Here is a 21,219-nt window from a genome sequence, read left to right on the forward strand (position 1 = left end):
CTGTTGTTGTCTGATTTACTGTCATAACGGGTTCACCGCCAGCAGCCAGCATAACGTTGCCGAACATGGCACACAGAGGAATATGTAAAAACTTGTGAGAGCTTTTGCTCTTTTCTTTGCATATAATAATTATTGCAATTCGACATAGATAAAATCGGAATCTGATCAAAAGACCTTTTTATTTTTATCAAAATCCTCAAACAATATCTTTGAAATCTTGTATATTTAAGATCTTTTGAATATTTTCCTAACATATCTATGAAAATAATGCTTGGATAAATTGCATTTTAAATTATGTGTGAATTTTACCATGGAAAACTCGGGAACAATCTAGTTTTTCCTCCGAAAATAGTTTAAAACAAAGCCAAAACAAAACAAAGAAGTTAAAAAAAAAAAAATTGATATATATATATATATATATATTGTTTGTAGGGTTTCTCTCTAACTAGTGATATCATGTGCGTTATCATTGCAGGCATCATTGTTTTTAGCTGTTTTTGTCGAGCACAGCCAGAAAAACGGTCTAAAATTAAAAGAAAATGTTTTGAGCAGCTGTGGAAACTTTTTTCGATGCCGCTCGTGCCACTGTGAGAGTCGCTCTGTGCGCGCGCGCGCGCCTGTGTGTGTGTGTATGTGTGTGTGTGTGTGGCGTCCGGCGCAGCTATAAAAAGAAAGCGCACTCGCTTTCAGCGCTCACTTTTGGTCCCAGCAACCAAACGGTGTACACGCACAAGAACACAGAGGCGCAAAAAGAATTATTTTTTTTAAATACCACAAAAATATTTCTCAGCTGTTCAACAGTTATTGCGGTTGTTTTTTTTGTTCAACTATATATACATATATATGTTTTGTATAAAACATAAATACATACATATATTCAAGTCCAAGTGCATTTGCATTGAAGTGAGTTACGTAGTGTAAAACCAAAAGGAATTCCATAAAACAAACCGAACAAGCGGCGCACACAAACAAACAAACAACAGCAGCAGCAAACAACAGCAGCATCAGATCAATCTGTTAAAAAGTGAGTGCAGTGTCCATATTTTGCCGCCATTTGCGTATTGCCATCCTGTTGCTGCAGCGGCGGCCATTTTGTGTTGCCAACTGTGCAAATTTATCGACACATTTCGAGCTTATCGATAAGCGAAATGCAAAATTTAACTACTGCACATGATACGCTGTTACCAGCGGCAGGCAAATGCCACTGGCATGTGTAACTTCTAGTGGGAATCGAATAGTTAAAAACAAAAAAAAAAAACGGCACATGAGCCGCAGCAGCTAGGGCTGGGGCCTTGCGCATGCGTGCCTGTGCAGAGTCAAGAGTTCAAACCAGGTGGCATCGCTCTGTTCTCTCTCCCTCTCTCTCTGTGTGTGTGTGTGTGTGTGTTGGTGCGCATTAATTTTTTTTTATTTTCATTTCTATGGCTGTTGCTTCTTTTGCTTCGTGTAATTTGACTTTGTTTTGCTTCTTTCTTTTGGGGTCGCTCTGTTTTTATTTCTCAACTGTTTTTTTTTTTCAATCTACTTTTTTTCGGATCCAACTGTGGGTCACAAAAGAAATGCTAAATAAAAACATTGTGTAGCAATGCCAGGGCAAAACACAATGGGCGCTCAAACGAAACAAATTTTCATTGTTATCATTATTATCATTATCATTATTATTATTATTATTATTATTATAGTTGTTGTGGTTGTCTTTCGTGTTTCGTGTGGCGTTCGTTTCGTTTGTTGCCCTTTTTTTTTTTTTTTTTTTTGAGTTTTTGCTAACGTTTCGCAAACTTTAATTGGCCTTTATTTACATTTACAGTACCCCAAAGACGACTGCGGCAACAAACAACAAGGCACAAAGTCTCAACAAATTGAGACCAACTGTGGCACGTATTTTCTCTGTCTTTCTGTGGCCCATCGTCAATTCCAGCGAACGCTTCCCCAACTAACTTTAACAACTGCAAAACTGCAAAGCTGCAACAACCAAATCCCAATAACAAAATGACCGATGTATCGCACGAGCTGGGCGCCCTGCGCTTTGTGGTGGTAAGTAACAGGCTCTAGATGTTCTAGATTTAGAAAAAATATCAACAAATTAATATGTTAAAGCGCTGGGTACAGCCGACTGCATAATACTCTATCGTAGCTTGGAGCTAGCAGCTGCAAATATATTTAATTAAAATCCTAAGCTTACCTCCAGCGGGTATACACGACTATAGATTGCCTGACAATCGAAAAACAAAAAAACTGCACATAACTAATATGCCCATCTCACATTAAGAACAGCTAGAAATATGCAAGCCAAAAACTGAAAAAGACAACTTCGCAAAAGCGAATAAGAAAAAATCATAGCCAATTAGACAAGACCTTAAAAACAGAAGGCATTTGTGGAATGTGGCGCACAGACAAAGCCAAACAAGAATAAAAACGAAAAAAAAAAACAGCATATAATATTTAAGAAAAAAGAGAGAAATTCTGCAGTTATTTTTATAATTCCCATGAGCATTATAATTATTATTATATGGCAAATATCTCGTGCGACAAATGCCTGAGGAAAAAGAAAAAAACAAAATTAGGAAAATGAATAATCATAATAGTAAACCACAGAAACCAGCAGCAACAATAAAAAGCGTGGAGAAAAATGTCACGCAAAATTTGTAGATGAAAAACATGTGCGAGAAATTGTTGCTCGATGTTCCAAAGTAAGAAAAAAAAAAAAAGCCAGCGCGATTAAAAACCATTCAAATAAATTAAGCTAAATTTCTAGATATATGCAAGTGAAAATGAAGGAAGGGCGCACCGAAGCCGAAATACCCTATAAAAGTGAGCAGAATTGTGAAGCATAAACCAAAAAGTGAGCCCAAAGGAAACGTACTTTTAAACGATTTTTCGTACAGTATTATATCTAGTATTAAATAGTAGTCGACTGTTGATAGAATATGGTCACACTGATACCTTGCAAAACATTCTCACACAGCAGCAACATGATTTTGGGCATGATCCCCAAAGAATTCAATACCCTATACAAGTGTATAAAAAGGGTATTAAGTTTTTTGTGATATTGGATTAATTTGTCGCCAAATGAATTGCCAAAATAGCAGATATATGCATATAAATGTATATATATATATATATATATTCACACATATGCATGGTCTATTTATGTGTGTGTGTGTGTGTGTGTGTGTGGCTGACAAAAGAAACAAATTCTGTTTGTCGCACTGTGCAAAAGATCAAAACACGGAAAAATTCTTGGCAATGACCATCGTTCGAGCTGAAATAGCAATGTTATGTAGCCTTCTTATATACGTTGACCAACCGTATTTTTTTTTTTTTGTATATTTTTCTTTTTTGTATAGTATATTAAATGCGACGACTTTTGCTGAGTGACAGCGGCGCCGACAGCGACAAATCGAATCAGTTATAGATACTATATATACCACAAATGCCAGCGCATAAACACACACACACACGGACATAACGAGGCAATCTACGCAAGCACTCGGCCAGCTTTTGGGTCATTTTTGTTAACCGTTATTTTGCGCGCCAGCTCATTTGAACCGGTTCGGTTCTGTTCGGTTCATTGGCTTGCCATAAACTTGGGTTAGCTAAATGCAGCCATAAAATACATGATATACACTATGCGTTAATGTATGTATGCACATATGCATGCACATATATCAATTGCATTGCATATTACCTTTGTTTGGGTGCAGCTTTTAGATTTGATTAATATTATGTTTCCCAGCACGATGAAATTGAAATTTCAATTGAAATTTGTATGCAGAAATTTTCTTTTTGTTTTTATTGTGCTTTAACATTTTCACATCAAAGACTTTCACCTGTGCGAATTAACTACACACTCTGACAGGTGAATGCAGAAAGGTAACGCGAAAATACATACATACGTCCATGTTAATAGAGTAGAGAGTATAGAGTATAGAGTATAGAGTATAGAGTATAGAGTATAGAGTATAGAGTATAGAGTATAGAGTATAGAGTATAGAGTATAGAGTATAGAGTATAGAGTATAGAGTATAGAGTATAGAGTATAGAGTATAGAGTATAGAGTATAGAGTATAGAGTATAGAGTATAGAGTATAGAGTAGAGTATAGAGTATAGAGTATAGAGTATAGAGTATAGAGTGAGTATAGAGTATAGAGTATAGAGTATAGAGCTAGAGTATAGAGTATAGAGTATCGAGTATAGAGTATAGAGTATAGAGTATAGAGTATAGAGTATAGAGTATAGAGTATAGAGTATAGAGTATAGAGTATAGAGTATAGAGTATAGAGTATAGAGTATAGAGTATAGAGTATAGAGTATAGAGTATAGAGTATAGAGTATAGAGTATAGAGTATAGAGTATAGAGTATAGAGTATAGAGTATAGAGTATATAGTATAGAGTATAGAGTATAGAGTATAGAGTATAGAGTATAGAGTATAGAGTATAGAGTATAGAGTATAGAGTATAGAGTATAGAGTATAGAGTATAGAGTATAGAGTATAGAGTATAGAGTATAGAGTATAGAGTATAGAGTATAGAGTATAGAGTATAGAGTATAGAGTATAGAGTATAGAGTATAGAGTATAGAGTATAGAGTATAGAGTATAGAGTATAGAGTATAGAGTATAGAGTATAGAGTATAGAGTATAGAGTATAGAGTATAGAGTATAGAGTATAGAGTATAGAGTATAGAGTATAGAGTATAGAGTATAGAGTATAGAGTATAGAGTATAGAGTATAGAGTATAGAGTATAGAGTATATACAGGCATATGTATATAACTTTCAGGTTTATTGCCAAAATTCTTATGCTTAACATTTTCATTCATCGCATCGCGCTGCGCATTTCATTTCATTATTTATTTATTTATATTGAATATATGAATGAAATTCATGAAACAACTGTGCTGGCAGCCAAATTGATTGACGAAATTTTGGATATTGATCAAAAAGACACGCAACGCCGCCGTTGATAACGTCATTTGACTGGGTGCCATTTGGTTATTTGTCTATTTGTCTATTTGTTTATACATTTATATAATCTGTTTTGTTTCGCTTTGGCCAACCCGAAATTCGCATTATTTAAAATGCTGTCTAAATAAAGCAAGAGCTGGCCAAAGTATACATATGTAAATACTATGCCACATATGTGGCAGCAGCTCATCCGGCCATAGACTTATAGCCAACAGATTTATACAATAACTTAGCAAAATTAAAGGCACATAATTCAAAAGAGAACATAAAAACATATTTACACACACACACACACACACACACAAATATATATATTTATATATATATATATATAGATTTTCAAAATAAATGTTTTAAGCAAACAGAATACGTTCGCGAAAATTGGCCACGAAGGCCGCTCTTAGCTTTTATTTAGTTTCCATTTGGTTTTATTCATTTATTTTGTTGAAATTGTATTTGTTTTGTGTAGGCTTGAGGAAGTGTAAATATGCTTTATATGATATTTATTTTGAAATTTTTCATCAAAGTTTGTTTTTATTTATGGGCCGACATTTGCGCATTCCTTTCGTGTGTGTATGTGTGTGTGTGTGTACATACAATATATGATGTCGCTCATTGCTGATGCAATGAAAAATTAAAGAACATGTTAAACTGCTGTTATTTAATTACAGCTCGTTAATTAAATTATTTGCCACGTGTAGGATTGAATTGAATTCAAATTTGAAATGTGCCGCCAAGCCAAAAGTAAATAACAACAACAGTTGGCAACGCGACCGAACTTTATAGCAGTTAACAAATCTGGCAACGCCAGTTTGAGCTTGAATTTGCTTGTGCATCATTTTGGCTTTCCCGTTGACAGCGTTTTTTTATTTAAAGAGCTTCCATTCTGTTTGTTGCACTTGCAGGAATCACCGCTGTCATCGAAGGTGGCCATGTTCAACAATCAGGCGACACAGCATAAGCAGTCGCAGTTATTGAACCCCTTCTCGCACGATGGACGCGCCGCATCGCCGAAGCCAACTTTCTCCAAGGATCAGTATGGCAAGCCGCTGGCCGGCAGCCTGACAGAGATGCGCGGCCAAAAGGCCAACATGCATGTGATGAAGGAAATGCTGGAGCTGTGCCAGATCATTGACTCCGAGGGCTATCAGGTTAAGGATGAGCCAACCATGCGCGTCATACCCTTTGGCGAGTTGTTCAACGTAAGTCGATGACCTCGCGTATGTGGGCGTACTTTCACTGACGCCTGCCTCTTTGTCTATTCAGATTTACAACTACATTTCGGACAAAGTTGTCGGCATTCTGTTGCGCGCGCGCAAACACAAACTGCTGGACTTTGAGGGCGAGATGCTGTATCAGCGTCGCGACGATGATGTGCCCATCTTTCTGTTGAGGCCCATTGTTGAAATACGACGGGAGCTGAATGCCAAGGTTGAGGAGATTAAACGTGGCGCCAGTCCAGCGCCCCAGTCGACGTCCGTGATGCTCGACAAAAGTGCTCACGAGCAAAAACTGAAGGTGCAGTCGGAGCAGCGAAGTGCATCCAAATCGCGCACACCTTCGCCAGGACTGAAATCGAAATCAAAGTCCAAGTCACCATCGCCAGCCGTACAAGATAATCCGGACGCAATAACAGCATTGCCGCCCATAGCAACCAAACTGGGAGCAGCAGCGGCAGCGCCTGCTGCAACTGCCGCTGGCGATGCAGCTACTGCAGCTCCAGTCGCAGCAGCGGCACCTACTGAAACGCCAGTCGCAGCTGATGTGCCTGTAGTTGTCATTGATCAGCCACCTGTGGAAGCAGCCGATGCGGCAGAAGTAACACCAGCAGCTACAACCGACCAGATGGAGCCGACAAGTGTATCCCAAGCGGAGCCAGTGCCTGCTCCAGTACAAGCAGCTGAGGCCGACGCTCCAGCTGAGACTGCTGATGCTGCTGATGCTGCTGCTGCTGCTGCTGCAACACCTGTTGCAGCTGTTGCATCGAGTCAACCTGTTAGCGAATTGCCCACAATTGTTATTGAAGCCAGCGCCACATTTGTGCGCACGGTCAGCGTGGAGCAGCTGCCGGAGCAGGCGCCGACTGCCGAAAGTATCTAAAATGGCAAGCAGGAGCCAGAGCAGGACTTTGAAAGGGTTTTTTGAAAGCACTCGCAACTACTAAAGCGGCAGCTTTAAATTGCAGTAGTCTAGTTTAAAGCATAGTTTAACTTATAATTAGTGTTAACAGCACTGAAGACACTGAAAAGGAAGGAAAGAGACAGCAAGTGAGAGAGAGAGAAAGAGAGAGAGAGCAACTATTTATAATTGAATAATGGACGTAAACATAAACATATATGAATATTTAAAGTAAATGTAATACATATAGACACAGTATTATATAAAACTCATACTTTTTAATGCATGGTTATTATATAATATGTTGTAGTAGTTTAATACTCAATATAAATAAACATTTTTAAATTCAAATTTCCATGGCGCTGCCACACCGCCACACAGCCACACGCACACCCAACTGCCGACTGTATGGCAACGCTCTGACAACACGCGCACAGCTGTTGAGTGCCGCCTTTTTGCCGTTTGTTAATAGCGAACAGACCCCCCAACATAATTAATTTGCAACGGGGCCTTCAATCCGGTTAATAATGCGCAAATTTACAGCATTTGCATGCGGCACTGGTGCCGGTCTGGCCGCCTACTATTTGCAAAAGCTGCGCGATCCACAACTGGCTGTGCACAACTCGTGGACGAACAGCGACCGGCCAATTAGCGAGTGTGCGCTATGGGACAGCAATTGGGATTTTCGTGATCCGAAGAGTCTGGTGCGGCCGCAAAAGAACGACTTGCCGCAGGAGCAGAATCGCTACAACAGCGATCTGGAGAAGCATGTGGCGAAGAGTGCACGCCATATCATACTAATACGGCACGGTGAATATCTGGACGTTGGTGATTCGGATGATACGCACCATCTGACCGATCGTGGTCGCCTGCAGGCCAAATATACGGGCCAACGATTGCGTGAACTGGGCATCAAATGGGACAAGGTGATCGCCTCAAATATGGTGCGTGCCCAGGAAACGGCCGACATAATACTAAACCAGATCGACTACGACAAGGCCAAGCTAAAACATTGTTCGTATCTGCGTGAAGGCGCACCAATACCGCCCCAGCCGCCCGTGGGACACTGGAAACCGGAAGCCTCGGTGAGTAACCCAGCTTGTGGTGCAATAATATAAACAATATTCTATACCACATACAGTGCCTCTCATAACTATGCGACACTTGCAGAGCATTAGGTCAAATCTTTGAATTGGAGCGCTTCAAATAAAACTCTTCGCTTTGCCACATTTTTAATCTAATCTGCTAATCCCCGACCTATTTTAGGGATATTGAAGCTTGCATAACAACCAAATCTGGATACATATACACCTCGTTAGGCGTTAAATGGATAAACTGTTCAAGCAAGATTAATAACCATTCGCATTTGGCTTAATTTGCAGCAGTTTTTCCGGGATGGTGCGCGCATCGAGGCCGCCTTCCGACGCTATTTCCACCGTGCCTTACCGGAGCAGGAGAAGGAGAGCTATACGCTAATTGTGGGTCATGGCAATGTAATACGCTATTTTGTCTGCCGTGCACTGCAATTCCCGGCGGAGGCCTGGCTGCGCATCAGCATCAATCATGCGTCCATCACGTGGCTAACAATCAGTCCATCTGGCAATGTGTCCATCAAATATTTGGGCGACACCGGCTTCATGCCAGCCAAATATCTCACTCATCGTATACCCCGCGATGCCAAGAACGTTGTCTAGTTCTAGTCGGAAATGGTATTTTATTTTATTTTTTCATTGATTTTGTATTCCTTTTTATAGGCTGGTACACAGCGCCAACGATGTTCAAGCAATATTCAAGCAATGATATAACCGTGTTGTCCTTTAAAGAATAGTATTTTTTTAAAACAAATCTACTTAAATAAATTCAAATGAATGCTCTTGCAAACTGTGCTGCAGCTCGGATTAGAGCGGGACAGAAACTGGCGAAGAAGCAAAAGTTACTCTTTTGAATTTGACTGACTTATTTGTGTTCTCGTAAGACCAGCTGCAGAATGTGTCCGAATCTATTGACTGTTACCATGTGGAATTTCTAGTTAAAGCAGTTAACAAAAGAGTCCTCATATACCTTAATTTATAAGACGCGATCGTTGTTTTGAGATTGGCGCATACATTAAACATTCATGTCGCCTGGAAACGCGGCATTTGCGCCTATCGATTGTCAGATTTAGTGTCGATTATTGCATGCACTTTGAGAGTGCTGGCAAACGCGCAACTGAGGTTGCCACATATCGTGCAGATTTTCATGAATGCGGCAACCTCTGAAATTTTGATATCTTCATTTTATAATTGAAAACATAAGCGGATTGTTAACTGTTTTCCTGCTAAATAAACATAGGCAATATGTCGGAAATGTCTGTTGCCAAATTGTCCCTTCGAAATCTAGGAACGATGAGCAACAGGGACATGGAGCATTTGGCGCCCATTATTTCGAAGAAGTCGCGGCGTGTCAAAAAGAAAAATTTGAAAAGGAAAATTCAGCACGAGTGGTCAGAGAACGAGGTTATAAGCCTAATCAAAGCTGTTAAACAACAACCATCGATCTGGATGGACGGTCCATTGCAGCAAAAATTGAATAGATCAGACTGCTGGAACAGCATTATCGCTGCCCTTGCCATAGACGGCGTCGACGTCAACGAGGCCAAAACAAAATGGGCCTCGCTTCGCGTCACTTACAGGCTTAATTTAAGCAAAAGACAAAGCGCGGGCCTGGCTAATACCAGCGCTGTGGTCTGGCGTTATTTCGAGCTCATGTCGTTCCTGGACCAAAATAACGCGGATCCATCGAATGCTGCGGTAAATGATCTGCCTTTTGATGCTTAACATTGTGCTGAATTCCGCCAACATTCTCTTGCAGCGTAAAGAGCATACCCCAAGCCCTGAAACGAAACCTTTTGCGCAGACTCGGCCGTCACGGGTGGTCGCTACGTCGATCAAGAGACGTCGGACACGCGGCAATGCTAGCTGCACAACGTCCACACCAATGATACCACTGGTGTCCATCGCAGCAAGCACTTCACTGGGTGCATTACCATCGGCTGCGATTGCGCCAGGCGTGACAACCCCATTACCATCTCCTACTGGCGCCTCACAAAGTCCGGCAAGATCGTCATCCAGTAAATCAGCGTCTCTATCAGCACCGGCAGCTGCCGCCTTGCAAGCTGTAGCCGCTGCTTTGCCAACTGCGGCAGGCGCAAACTCCAATTCGGACGCAAATTCGGCATTTTGCGAATATCTATTGTCGGAAATGCGAACAATTTCCAGCGACCACGCGCGTGCACTACGACACCATCTGTCCCGAACGCTGTTGCAATTCCTAGAAAATGTTAAGGAAGCTGACCAAATGGCACAATAATCTTGGTCATAAGTAACCACCTCCAGGTAATAGCTCATCTAATGCCATATTCCAAAACTATGCTAAACTTAAGCCTGAGAACAACTCAACGCGCAGTTGTTTTTTTTTTTTTAATTTATATTTATTAAGACCTTTCTAAATAGGAGAGACGTGACTCGAAATGCCCACTCGGTTTTAAAAAAAATATATTTTAGATGTCTCATTTGATTACGTGTCATAAAATGAAGCTTTGAAAAGCCAAAAAACAATATATATATATAAGAAAATAATTAATGTCAATATAAAATTGAGTTTTATAATGTACATCGGTCAGTTTTAAAGCGATTTTAAAAATGGTATATTAATGTTAAAAACATGGATTCAAAACAACTTGAAAAAAAGTACAAATATTATCTTAAGCATAAGAATAAGAATAATAAATATGGATTTCTCGACAATGCATCGATCTGGCTTGATCTGCAGCTATTAGCCTTAACCTAAATATATATGTACCGAACTAGGTGGACTGCAGCACCTGCTGCAAGCGCTGCAAGCACTTGCGTATGCCCACATCCTCACCAGCGCCGCGTTTTAGCTCCACGCTGCGCGCCTGCTCGCGCACAAACCCAAAGAGGGGCGCCACCATTTGGGGCGCCTGCTCCGCCAGCTTGATGAGCATCTGAAAGTAAAAGTAGGTGCAGTGCGCCAAATGCTTCTCGGCCAGGCTGCGTATATCGCTGGAGCAGAGCTCATGTGCCGCTGTCGAGCGCTGAAACTGGCGCAAATTAACGAGCACACGATACAGGCTCAACACCTGGACGCGACTGGGCTCCAGTTCGCCGACAAACATCACATGCTCCAGCAACGGCACATGCACCGCTCGCAGCAACGTCAACAGCTGCGCCTCTGGGCTGGGCAGCTGCTCGCGTGACATCTCCATCGCCTCGTCCAGACCGCTAAGAAGCTGCTGCAGCAGCGTCAAGATTAGGCCAACATGCGTGCCCGCCTGGCTGCGCTGCACGCCCAGAAACTGGCTGGCCAACTGCTGTAGCACAAACTGCGCCAACTCCCCATCCGTATCCGATTGCAGCAGCGTTGTATATGGACGCGCCACCAGCTTGACATTGCTAGAGAAGCCGAAATGCGGTGTCCAGTGCAGCACAAGCTGCTCCAGCGTGCGGCTGAGATACGCATCCGTGCGATACGGCAGCCGGCCAATGCCCTGCAACAACACCGGAAATATCTTGTGCACCAGCTGCGGCAGTCGACCCTCGGGCGGCACGCCCGCCTGCAACTGTGTGGTCAGCAGGAAACGCACCATGGCCAGGTGAAAGAAGCAGCTGGGCTTGGAGCGGACATAGGACAGCGTTGCGCAATTATATATAACAATGGCCAAGAAGTTGTAGAAACGTGCTCCCAGCTCAGGACGCTCTTGGCGGCCTTGCGTCTCTGCGTTGCTGCGTGCTCGCTGATCCGTGGGCAGCCAGTGCTCAAAGTGCGCCACATAGGCGTGCAGCTTGTGGCTGAGCTGCATGCGTACATGGGCCACGGCCTCCTGTTGCTGTGCGCGTCGACCCAAGGCTCCAAAGAAAGCACACAGTGGCTCCCGGCCGGCCAGCGATTCGGCGTCCAGGCCGAGCGCACGAAACTCTTCCAGCTGGATGACATGCGGCGTCAGCGCAATCACCGTCTCGTGTTGGGCATTGAGCAGCACCAAGGATTTAATCCACACTTGAAGGATGAGCACACCGGACGGTTGCTGGCCAACACTTGCTACATCCTGAAGCACATGAAGCAGCAGCTGTGCGCTGGCTGCCGTATTCGCCGGCTCGACGCCCAGCAGCAGAGAATCGAGCAGTTTTTTGTCCTTGTCCAGTGCCACAAAGTCGGCGGCCAGCTTGGGCAACCAGCTACTAAATCCGTTTACGTATTGCAGACGCAGCTGCGGCAGCACATGCTGCTGCAGTGCCTCCCACACGCTTGCCGACATGTGGGCTTTTAGTTTTTGTAGTAGCAAATGTAATGCCTGCCAGACGCGCTCCTGTGCCGCCTGTGGGCTGTGCTCAATGTAATGGGTCAGCCAGGGCGCTAGCAGCAGCTGTTCGCCGCGTGCAAAATCATCGGCCAGCTCGAAGATGGGCTCCAGCGTGGCCGCATAAATGCCGCCAACATCCGTATCGTTGCGCACGGCTGCCAGCTGTGACAGCAGCTTGGCCACATAATCGTCCAGTGGCTGGCGACGTTGCGCATGAAGCAGCAGCACAGCCATATGACCTTTGGCTGCCAACAGGCGACGCGCCGTGGGCAGCTTGTCCAGCGCCAGACAGAGCAGCATTTCGCGCAGCTTGGGCGCCAGCTCCCCAAACTCGCCATACGTCAGCAATAGGCAGAGGAACAGCTCAATAACATGGTGTATGCCCGACTCGTTCAGCGCCAGCAGCTTGGCAGCACTGAATTTGCTAAAGATGCGTCCCAGCAGCTTCTGTGCCTGATTACCACGGCCCTGTGCCGGCAGCTGTTGGAGCGTTTTTCCCAGCAACAGCGCGAACAGCGTAAAACTGCTTAGATTTAGATCATCCAGCTGCGGCTTGGCCAGCAGCGTCCGATAGCGTTCCAAATAGGCAGCGCCGCTAGCGCAGATCAGCGGCAGTTGCTCTAGCTGAGCCGTGCCCGCACTAAAGTTACAGTTGAGTGAACGATGCAGACACTCCCACAGCTGGCAGAGCACATCCGTGTCGGCTTGGCCCCAATGCAGCTGCAACGGTGCCAACAGGCACAGATAGACACGTCGCTGCTGCTCATCCGGCTGGCTGGCCAGAAACTGACGCAGCAAGCCGCCCGTCTGCAGCTGATCCGCAGCTAGAGGCGCCGTTTGTAAGCGCTGGACTCCAGCCGCATCGTAAGCGCCCAAACGAGCCAGACTGAGGCGCAGCCAGGCATAAAACTCATGGTAGGCGACGGCGGCGCCGGCAGCGTCCACTGAAAACAGAATACAACAAATTGAAATCTCAGCGGCCGTTGATGTATATGAAACCTACGCTGCAGCTGCGCCTTGTGGCGCTGCATGGCCCTGTGGAACAGCGGCCAGAAAGCAGTCTCCGTGTCCGTTTGCTGGTTTAGCAACAGCCAGAGCCACAGCTCCTTGCTGCAGCGGCACATAAAAGCCGAAGTGTGGAGCAGCTCGGCACTGTGCTTGCTTTTATGATAATAACTGGCGCATAGCACCAGATCATCCAGAGTGCGCTCCAATTGTGACAGATATGTTGACTGCAATGTTGTTTCAAGTGCATTTGCTTCCAACTTGCGCTGCAAGCACAAGTCCAGCAGACGCCACTCGAGTGCGCCGTGGTATAGATGATAAGCCGGCGCCTGGCACTCGTTGCCCTTGCCATGCTCGGCAAAGTACAAGATACGCCAGGCGGCCGCGTCCAGGCAGCTGTTGAGCAGCTCGCGCAGCTGTCTAACTGCCGGATATAGCAGCTGCCACTGTTCTACCGAGTCCATGTCGTGCAGCAGCAGATGATAGTAATGTGTGACCTGCTGGCGTACCGTGTACCAGCCACTGGCAGCATGCAGTGAGGACTTGGATTGCAGCTGCTGCTGGCCCGCCACAGCGCCGCATAACTTCTGTATATTCTTGCTGATCGAACGGGATTAGCATGTGGTACGTACAAACGCAACTGGATACTCACCAAGCCTCGCCATGTAGATAACGCAAGACTGCGCACACTCTCAGCTGATCCAATTCGAAGTCAAAGCACAGTCTGTCCAGCCGGCTGCGTGGCACCTGCGCATTCAACGCGTAGCCATTACGTACAAATCCAGTGCTGGACAATTCGGATTGTGTCTTGATTGTATCGCGGCCAGTGCAGCTAAACTCGGGCAGCAGATCCAAGGCATCGTCCTCATGTTCAAACTCCTCATTGCTGTTCAATAACTGCTCCAACGGTGGTTGCGATTCTGGTTGTGGCTTTTGTGTTGCTTGCAAAAAGGCGGTTAGAATGTCCTCATCGTCATCCGACTGGAATAGATCATAGTCCATTGTTGGTGCAATGGACTAAATCGCCGGTTCAAGCTTATTATTATTTATTGTTATTGATAGCAGGCATTGAACTGCAACATTTTCGCGCCAAAACTTCTGCATATTTAGATGGCAATATCGATCGCACAATTATCGATAAATTGATATTGCGCAAGTGTTTTGGCTAGAGATGAACGGGCTTTGTAAGTTAAGTGTCAAGAAAATATTCTATTTATTGACAATATATGAAATAACACGCAGTTTTCTAGGTAAATAACTTTCTTGTGTGTTCGTAGCCCTTAGTATTGATTTGTTCGTTTTGAAGTTTGAATATTGAGTTTGGCGGCAAAACAAGCTCTGCTTCTTCTTCAAAACACTCACATACTCGATACCTGTCGAGACATTCGATATATTTAAGACAATGGAAATATATCGTCCATCCCCGTTGTGGACATTTGGACTTTTGTTTCGTTATTCTTATCTTCGAAGTTCCTCATCCTCAATCTATTGTTCTATTAATTAAAACCAGTAACAGTTACGTAGCAAGATGTCGTTTCGACCACTTGTGGAAGGTGATTGTGGAGGTGTTAATCCGTTGATGCAGCTGGGCGGCCAGTTAACCCGTGATGTTGCCCACAAGGATGAAGGTTTTTCTCAGCCGCAATTCGAACGCAGCTCACGCCCGGATGAGCAGCTAGTTAACGATTTTCTTGGCCAAGTGGCTGCCCCACCGCAATCTTTTCAAATGGACACACTGATGCAAGAGATGCGTGGTATCAACATACATGGAGCACCGCAGCAAAACGAGGTAGCCGGCCAATGGAGCCGGGACTTTATGCAGCAACAGTTGCCCAATAAAAGTGTGCACTTGCCGCCACAACACCAACATATGCAGCACTCGCAGGAATTCTTTGATGAGCCACTAATCACCAGTCAAAATTTTATGCCGCCACAAATGATGCGACAGCCATATATGGCTATCACAGCTGCACCCCAGCAGCAACAGCACGATACCTTTTTCGATGAGAGCATGGAGACGATCATAACCGACAATTTGCCAAAGGTGGCCAATTCTGGCGAGTCTGTCGAGGATTGGATTAGCGATTTTCAGCGCAACAAAGAGCACAACGAACAGACGGCTACAAATTTCAATGAAAAGTTCTGGCAGCGCCTACAGGACGAATGGCAGAAACTGGCTGAGGAAAACGAGCATCCCTGGCTATCCGAGTACAATGAGAACCTGGACGCTTACAAAGAGTACGAATTTGCTGAACAAAATCCCATGGCCGAACTGGACAACGCCTTCGAAAAGGGCAAGGAGTATTTGATGAAGGGCGACATACCCAGCGCAGTGCTTTGCTTTGAGGTGGCTGCTAAAAAGGAGCCGGAACGTGCCGAAGTCTGGCAGCTGTTGGGCGTCTCTCAGGCCGAAAACGAAATGGATCCACAAGGCATTGCGGCACTAAAACGCGCACTCGAACTACAGCCGGGAAACCGGCAGGTGCTCATGGCCCTAGCCGTGTGCTTCACCAATGAAGGTCTGCAGAGCAATGCGGTTAAAATGCTCTCCAACTGGTTAGAGGCGCATCCACGGTATAAGCATTTACTATCGGCCTATCCCCTGCTGAAATCGGAGGGAACATCGCTGGCCTCTTCTCTGATTGGCGGCAACAAGCTGCGTGATTTGCAGCAGGTATATTTGGAGGCGGTGCGCATGCAACCCGCCCAAGTGGACGCCGATTTACAGGAGGCACTCGGTGTCCTCTATAATCTATCCGGCGAATTTGACAAAGCGGTCGACTGTTATCGTTCCGCCGTGCATGTGGATCCGCAAAATGCCAAGCTGTGGAATCGTCTGGGCGCTAGCTTGGCCAACGGCTCACGCTCCGTGGAGGCTGTCGAAGCGTACCAGCAGGCACTTCAGCTGCAGCCTGGTTTCATACGCGTTCGCTACAATGTCGGCGTCTGCTGCATGAACTTGAAGGCCTACAAGGAGGCCGCCGAGCATCTGATTACGGCCCTTACTATGCAGGCACACACGAATGCCGCAAGAGAGCTGCCCAATGCCCAGGCCTTTGGACAAAATCAGATGTCCGAGTCCATCTGGAGTACGCTAAAAATGGTCATTTCATTGATGGGTCGCAGCGAGTTGCAGGGTTACATCAGCGATCGCAACTTGGCCGCACTCAACGAGGCCTTTAAGGATTAGCAACTGTCGCCGTAATGCAGTTGGTAGCAGGGTTTGGGTTTAGCTCTATGTAAATATTTCCTATTTTTCGTTTGCATTCCCGTCAATATGTCAGGTTTTCCATACGATTGTTAAATGATTGTATTGTATGTATTTTTCTATGTGTAAGCTTTTAGAAACTGAAATTAAATTTTTTTGTTGATTTTTGATCAAATAATCACATTTTAAAGCTATTACCAAGGCCAACTAGATGCTTCTAGATTCAATTTAATCTCGGATTGCCGCAATTAACGAGAAAGTTTTTGTGGCATTACCCCAAAGTTATATCAATCATATTTATGGTATTAAAAGTTTATCTAACATATATATATATATTCATTATACATAATCGTGCTTATTATATCTAATAAAATATTCTATGTTTTGTTGCTAGAGGATTCATTTGAATAGATTTATGGCAGATTGCCTAGACGTTTGTAATCTATCTTTTCCAGCTGTACCAGAGGTTTAAGTTGTTCCGCAAACAGACGCATCTCCTCGCCAACATTCTCCTGACCAGTGGGCGCAACAACCGATAATTCAACAATGTAGCTCTGCGAGATGGGCTCATTTGCCATGTCTTGCTGTTTTCCGGGTACAATTTTGATTAACTTCGAGACGGTTATCTTCATGCGACCCTTGCGAAACATGTAGCCTAAAAAGAGAAGAGCTGATGAACAAGAGTTCGGGTTATGCAGGCAGGCTACCTTACCTTTTGCTATATACTCGAATTCCAGGCGAAATCCCATTTCGGAGAGGAAGTCAAGAATGCCATTGGTACAGGCACAATCCATGCAGCTGCGCACCAGCGTGGGTCGGCGCATATCCACCTCGGGCTGTCCCAAATAACGCATCTGGAACGGCGCATCCCGTCCAAGGGCGCGTCGCACCCGCAGCAGCAGCGGCTGTGGTGAATTTGGTTGCCGCAGGCTCATACACACCTCTAGGTCATGAAACGTCTCCGGTGAGGTGTCCACATTATCGCATAGGCCTTTCAATCTGTCAAGGACATTGATCTAATCTATGTACATATCTTTCTTCGCCGGTCTTCAATACGAACCTGTGCATTAAATGCTCGACCGCTGTGTCTAAAATCGAGCCTTGAAGCAAGTACTCGAGATTTGGAAGAAAACGATTATTTACTGCAAGTGTAAGTGATTCACGTGCTGATGGGATAGCCATTGATAATATTATAATATTAACACGCAATTTCAATTAATGATTTTCTATGATATTTCACTGTTATATTGCAAAAAAAAAAAAATAACATTGCCTATCGTTTTATCGAAGCAGATTGTTGTTTGGGCATGGTCGATTTTAGAAGGTTCGCCATGCGCAGCTTTCGATAAGTCAACACAATTACAAGAGAGCTGCATGACGTCAAGGCTGAAAATTTAATAGATATCCAAACTAAAATTAGAATTTGCACGTTATGGGCTTAAGACCATACTCCAATAAAATGAATGACTAACGATATAAGCTAGTTTTCTTATATTAATATTGTTATCGAATCCAGTTAGCCCTCTCATTGACACATGACGTAGATGCGCAGAACAAAAGTCTTGTACCAATTGCATTGTATATACTTTCGTGGCGTTATCTTAATATGCGATAATTCTTGACTCACTTTGTTGCGGGTGGGGTTGCCAGCTGAAGTCTGCAGATAAGGATGCCAGACGCAAAAAAGAACAGCCACATATCGTTGCAATGACAATTATTCTGGTTGTTTAACAACAAATGTGTGTTTGTATTCTTGCTGCTTACTAAATGGCCAAACGAATGCAATACATATTGCCAACGAGTTGTTTTGAAACAGTCCGCCATAACGGTAGTTAGTAGTAGTAGTAGCAGCAGCAGCAGCAGCAGTGCCAGCTACGCCTCTCAAATTACAAAAAGTTACGTGAACAACAACAAAAAAAAAAAAAAAGAAAAGAAAAGAAAAGGAGACACCCATTGTGCCAGCCTTATAACGAGATAAACATAACACAAAGTGAGATGACATCTTATGTTAATGCAACAAACGGCAAGAAGCACAACAACAAACAGCTGCAATGAATGTGAAGAAACGGCCACGTCTGGAGCTAGCCACAGCTGCAACAGCAACAGCAGCCGCAGCCGCAGCTGCAACAGCAACAGACGTCGCGCTGCTGAGCAGCGCATATGGCAACGGAAACGGAAATGTAAACGGGAATGGGAGTATTTGTGGCACATCCACGGCGAACGGGCTGTTTCTAACCAGTGGTAGTGTTGCGGTGGGCGGCGTTGACATGAATAATGGTGCTCAAATCTATTTAACCATATGCGGCGATGATGACAACTCAAATGAATCTCAAGAGTTTTATGCCATTGAGAGCATTAAGCAGGAGCCAGATCTGGATGCACTGCATGCCTTGTTGCCCACAAATCTGCAGCTGCCAACTGGTTGTGAAATCTATTTAGTTAAGGACACAACGCACACAATTGCCACCAGTGTCGGTCCGAAAACGAACGATCAAATGCTGTTAAAGCATGCACAGCAACCAATGGCTTCCATCAAACTGGAGCCGGACTCCATTTCCACGCCGTCCACAAACGTGCTATTCGTTAGTGGTGGCGGCTCAACGAGCACACACAATATTGTTGTTGCTGCCAGCAAGGATTCACCCAGCAGCAGCAGCAGTTCCTCTCTAAACGCAGCATCAGTTGCCAACCATTTGGCCCCAAACGCAACAGCTACTGCTGCAGCTCCTCCACTCTGTGCTGGCTACAATGTCAAATTGGATGCGTATAAAAAACGTGATGATAAGCGACGCGCCACACACAACGAAGTGGAGCGTCGACGTCGCGATAAAATCAATTGCTGGATCTTTAAGCTGAAAGAGATGTTGCCCACGGAAGGTAATCGCTATAAACCGACCACGACCAATGCCATTGGCCATGCTGACACGTTGGACAGCAAGGCGACCATTAGAAGTAGCCAAAATAATGGACGCACACCACCCAACGACTCCAAATCGCAAATACTAATCAAGGCCTGCGACTACATCAAGAGCATGCAGAACGAGATTGATCAGTAAGTATAGGATAGGGCGGGGCTATAAGCGCTCCCAGATTTATTTCAAAAATTAAAGCCATATTTAAAAAAAAACATATATATGTTAATATCCATATTAATATTATTTAGCTTGCGCGACTGCCTGCAGGAGGCGGAGAGTCTGCGTCTGACCAATCAGGCGCTGCGCGATGAATTGGAGAACCTAAAGCAGCAACAGGAGCTGCAGGAGCGTTTCAATACCGCTGGCGGCTCATTCAATGTAACGCTTAATTCCCTGAACAGCTCAGCTACTAGTGACCTCTTCGATGGCATCGATGCGGCACCAAATCTCTCAACGGTCTCATCGATAAACTTCACCAAACGGGGCCTCATGATTACCGACTACGATGAGTAAACGTAATATGAAAGCCCTATCCATCAGTGTTGCCAATTCAGCTATTTTCTAGCGAAATTCGACTATATTCAGAGGTCTCGTAAGCAATTGAAAATGTTGATTGATTTAGCTTTTATTGTGACTTCTCAATGACAAGTTTTAGCCAATCCGGTTAATTGTCAATTTTTGCTCTGAAAGCTAAATCAGCTAGTTTCAGCTTTGTTTTTTTTTTTTTTTTAACATTGGATTCAGCTAGTTTTTTGAACGGCAGTTGGCAACACTGCTGCACACCCTCATTCAGGCTCACCAACCAAAGAACAAACAATAGTCAATATATATACATACTACTTACATACCTATATAACATAGTATAAACATTTTATGTGCCACAATTTGTTGAGAGTTATGCGGGCAGCGTAATGCTTCGGTTGGCCGAAGATTTTCCTTGTTATCGCTGATATTCTTTTTGTTAAATCGTTGTCAATCCTCATGGCATACTTACAAACATATTCATATACATACATATGCTGACTTATATACATATATTTATATATACGAACATACGCAAAATACCTAAACTATTTCATATTTTGAGCAGATTGTGCTTGTTTTCTCGATTTTATTGTAATTGTTACTCGCACTAATTAAATAATGTAAAGTATTTGTAATATCTTAAAAAAACAAACAAGAAAACAAACAATTATCTATAACTACCTATACAATTATATACATATATACATATATTATAAATATACATAAAGCGGTTAACAAAGTCTGCACATAATCGATATGTGGCTGGATAAATGCTTCCCAATACAACATGACACAATGGCGAGCATTATATAGCCCTATATCGGACAAAAACAAATAATTGGAGACATAACTGCAATCAGGCCAATCATAAAGCAAGCAAGAGAGCATATGTCTTGAAGAGTTAGACAAATACAAAATCACAAGAGAGAGAGAGAGAGAGAGAGAGAATTAGTATGCGTGCTTGTGTGTTGAACTTCAATACATATGCATTGCGCTCTTGTAGTGGTGTGTACAGAATAACAGTATTGTTATAGAAAAATTGTAAAAAATTTTGAACGTATATTGTTGTGAATCGTTAGAAAAAAATTGTTTTTGGTATAGCGTTGATAAAATGAAAG

At 43.8% G+C, this 21,219-nt stretch overlaps 7 protein-coding genes across 10 annotated transcripts; 5 read left to right on the top strand and 2 right to left on the bottom strand.

Moving 5' to 3' along the window:
- Window positions 1–706: 706 nt before the first annotated feature.
- On the top strand, window positions 707–7,437 carry LOC6633491 (translation initiation factor IF-2). 2 transcript variants are annotated; one of them, XM_002057314.4, is made up of 4 exons: window positions 707–1,024; window positions 1,808–2,034; window positions 5,874–6,170; window positions 6,235–7,437. In XM_002057314.4, exons 2-4 carry the CDS (start codon window positions 1,990–1,992, stop codon window positions 7,066–7,068), a joined length of 1,176 nt encoding a protein of 391 aa, XP_002057350.1. In that variant the 5' UTR covers window positions 707–1,024; window positions 1,808–1,989; the 3' UTR covers window positions 7,069–7,437. The 2 variants fall into 2 exon arrangements, with proteins under 2 accessions (XP_002057350.1, XP_070065667.1); XM_070209566.1 differs by having other exon boundaries at window positions 707–903.
- Window positions 7,438–7,522: 85 nt separating this feature from the next.
- On the top strand, window positions 7,523–9,032 carry Pgam5 (Phosphoglycerate mutase 5). 2 transcript variants are annotated; one of them, XM_015170219.3, is made up of 2 exons: window positions 7,523–8,171; window positions 8,472–9,032. In XM_015170219.3, exons 1-2 carry the CDS (start codon window positions 7,614–7,616, stop codon window positions 8,778–8,780), a joined length of 867 nt encoding a protein of 288 aa, XP_015025705.1. In that variant the 5' UTR covers window positions 7,523–7,613; the 3' UTR covers window positions 8,781–9,032. The 2 variants fall into 2 exon arrangements, with proteins under 2 accessions (XP_015025705.1, XP_002057351.1); XM_002057315.4 differs by having other exon boundaries at window positions 7,524–8,171; window positions 8,469–9,032.
- Window positions 9,033–9,360: 328 nt separating this feature from the next.
- LOC6633493 (protein MMS22-like) lies at window positions 9,361–14,566 on the bottom strand. Its single transcript, XM_002057316.4, has 3 exons — window positions 14,106–14,566; window positions 13,452–14,053; window positions 9,361–13,392 (listed from the first exon to the last, which is right to left on the bottom strand). Exons 1-3 carry the CDS (start codon window positions 14,453–14,455, stop codon window positions 10,931–10,933), a joined length of 3,414 nt encoding a protein of 1,137 aa, XP_002057352.1. The 5' UTR covers window positions 14,456–14,566; the 3' UTR covers window positions 9,361–10,930.
- LOC26531847 (uncharacterized) lies at window positions 9,423–10,737 on the top strand. 2 transcript variants are annotated; one of them, XM_015170255.3, is made up of 3 exons: window positions 9,423–9,875; window positions 9,937–10,460; window positions 10,578–10,737. In XM_015170255.3, exons 1-2 carry the CDS (start codon window positions 9,423–9,425, stop codon window positions 10,432–10,434), a joined length of 951 nt encoding a protein of 316 aa, XP_015025741.1. In that variant the 3' UTR covers window positions 10,435–10,460; window positions 10,578–10,737. The 2 variants fall into 2 exon arrangements, with proteins under 2 accessions (XP_015025741.1, XP_015025742.1); XM_015170256.3 differs by having other exon boundaries at window positions 9,937–10,737.
- Window positions 14,567–14,859: 293 nt separating the features above from the next.
- On the top strand, window positions 14,860–17,073 carry Pex5 (peroxin 5). The gene has a single exon (XM_002057317.4). The coding sequence runs from the start codon at window positions 14,982–14,984 to the stop codon at window positions 16,641–16,643; it is 1,662 nt and encodes a 553-aa protein (XP_002057353.1). The 5' UTR covers window positions 14,860–14,981; the 3' UTR covers window positions 16,644–17,073.
- Window positions 16,958–17,922, bottom strand: MED18 (mediator complex subunit 18). Its single transcript, XM_002057318.4, has 3 exons — window positions 17,722–17,922; window positions 17,374–17,660; window positions 16,958–17,316 (listed from the first exon to the last, which is right to left on the bottom strand). The coding sequence occupies exons 1-3, from the start codon at window positions 17,841–17,843 to the stop codon at window positions 17,075–17,077; spliced, it is 651 nt and encodes a 216-aa protein (XP_002057354.1). The 5' UTR covers window positions 17,844–17,922; the 3' UTR covers window positions 16,958–17,074.
- A 360-nt stretch (window positions 17,923–18,282) lies between these two features.
- Window positions 18,283–20,654, top strand: Usf (upstream transcription factor usf). The gene is made up of 2 exons (XM_002057319.4): window positions 18,283–19,713; window positions 19,825–20,654. Exons 1-2 carry the CDS (start codon window positions 18,713–18,715, stop codon window positions 20,087–20,089), a joined length of 1,266 nt encoding a protein of 421 aa, XP_002057355.1. The 5' UTR covers window positions 18,283–18,712; the 3' UTR covers window positions 20,090–20,654.
- The last annotated feature ends 565 nt before the right edge of the window (window positions 20,655–21,219 follow it).

Source organism: Drosophila virilis, chromosome X (assembly GCF_030788295.1).
Source record: "Drosophila virilis strain 15010-1051.87 chromosome X, Dvir_AGI_RSII-ME, whole genome shotgun sequence".
NCBI lineage: Eukaryota > Metazoa > Arthropoda > Insecta > Diptera > Drosophilidae > Drosophila > Drosophila virilis.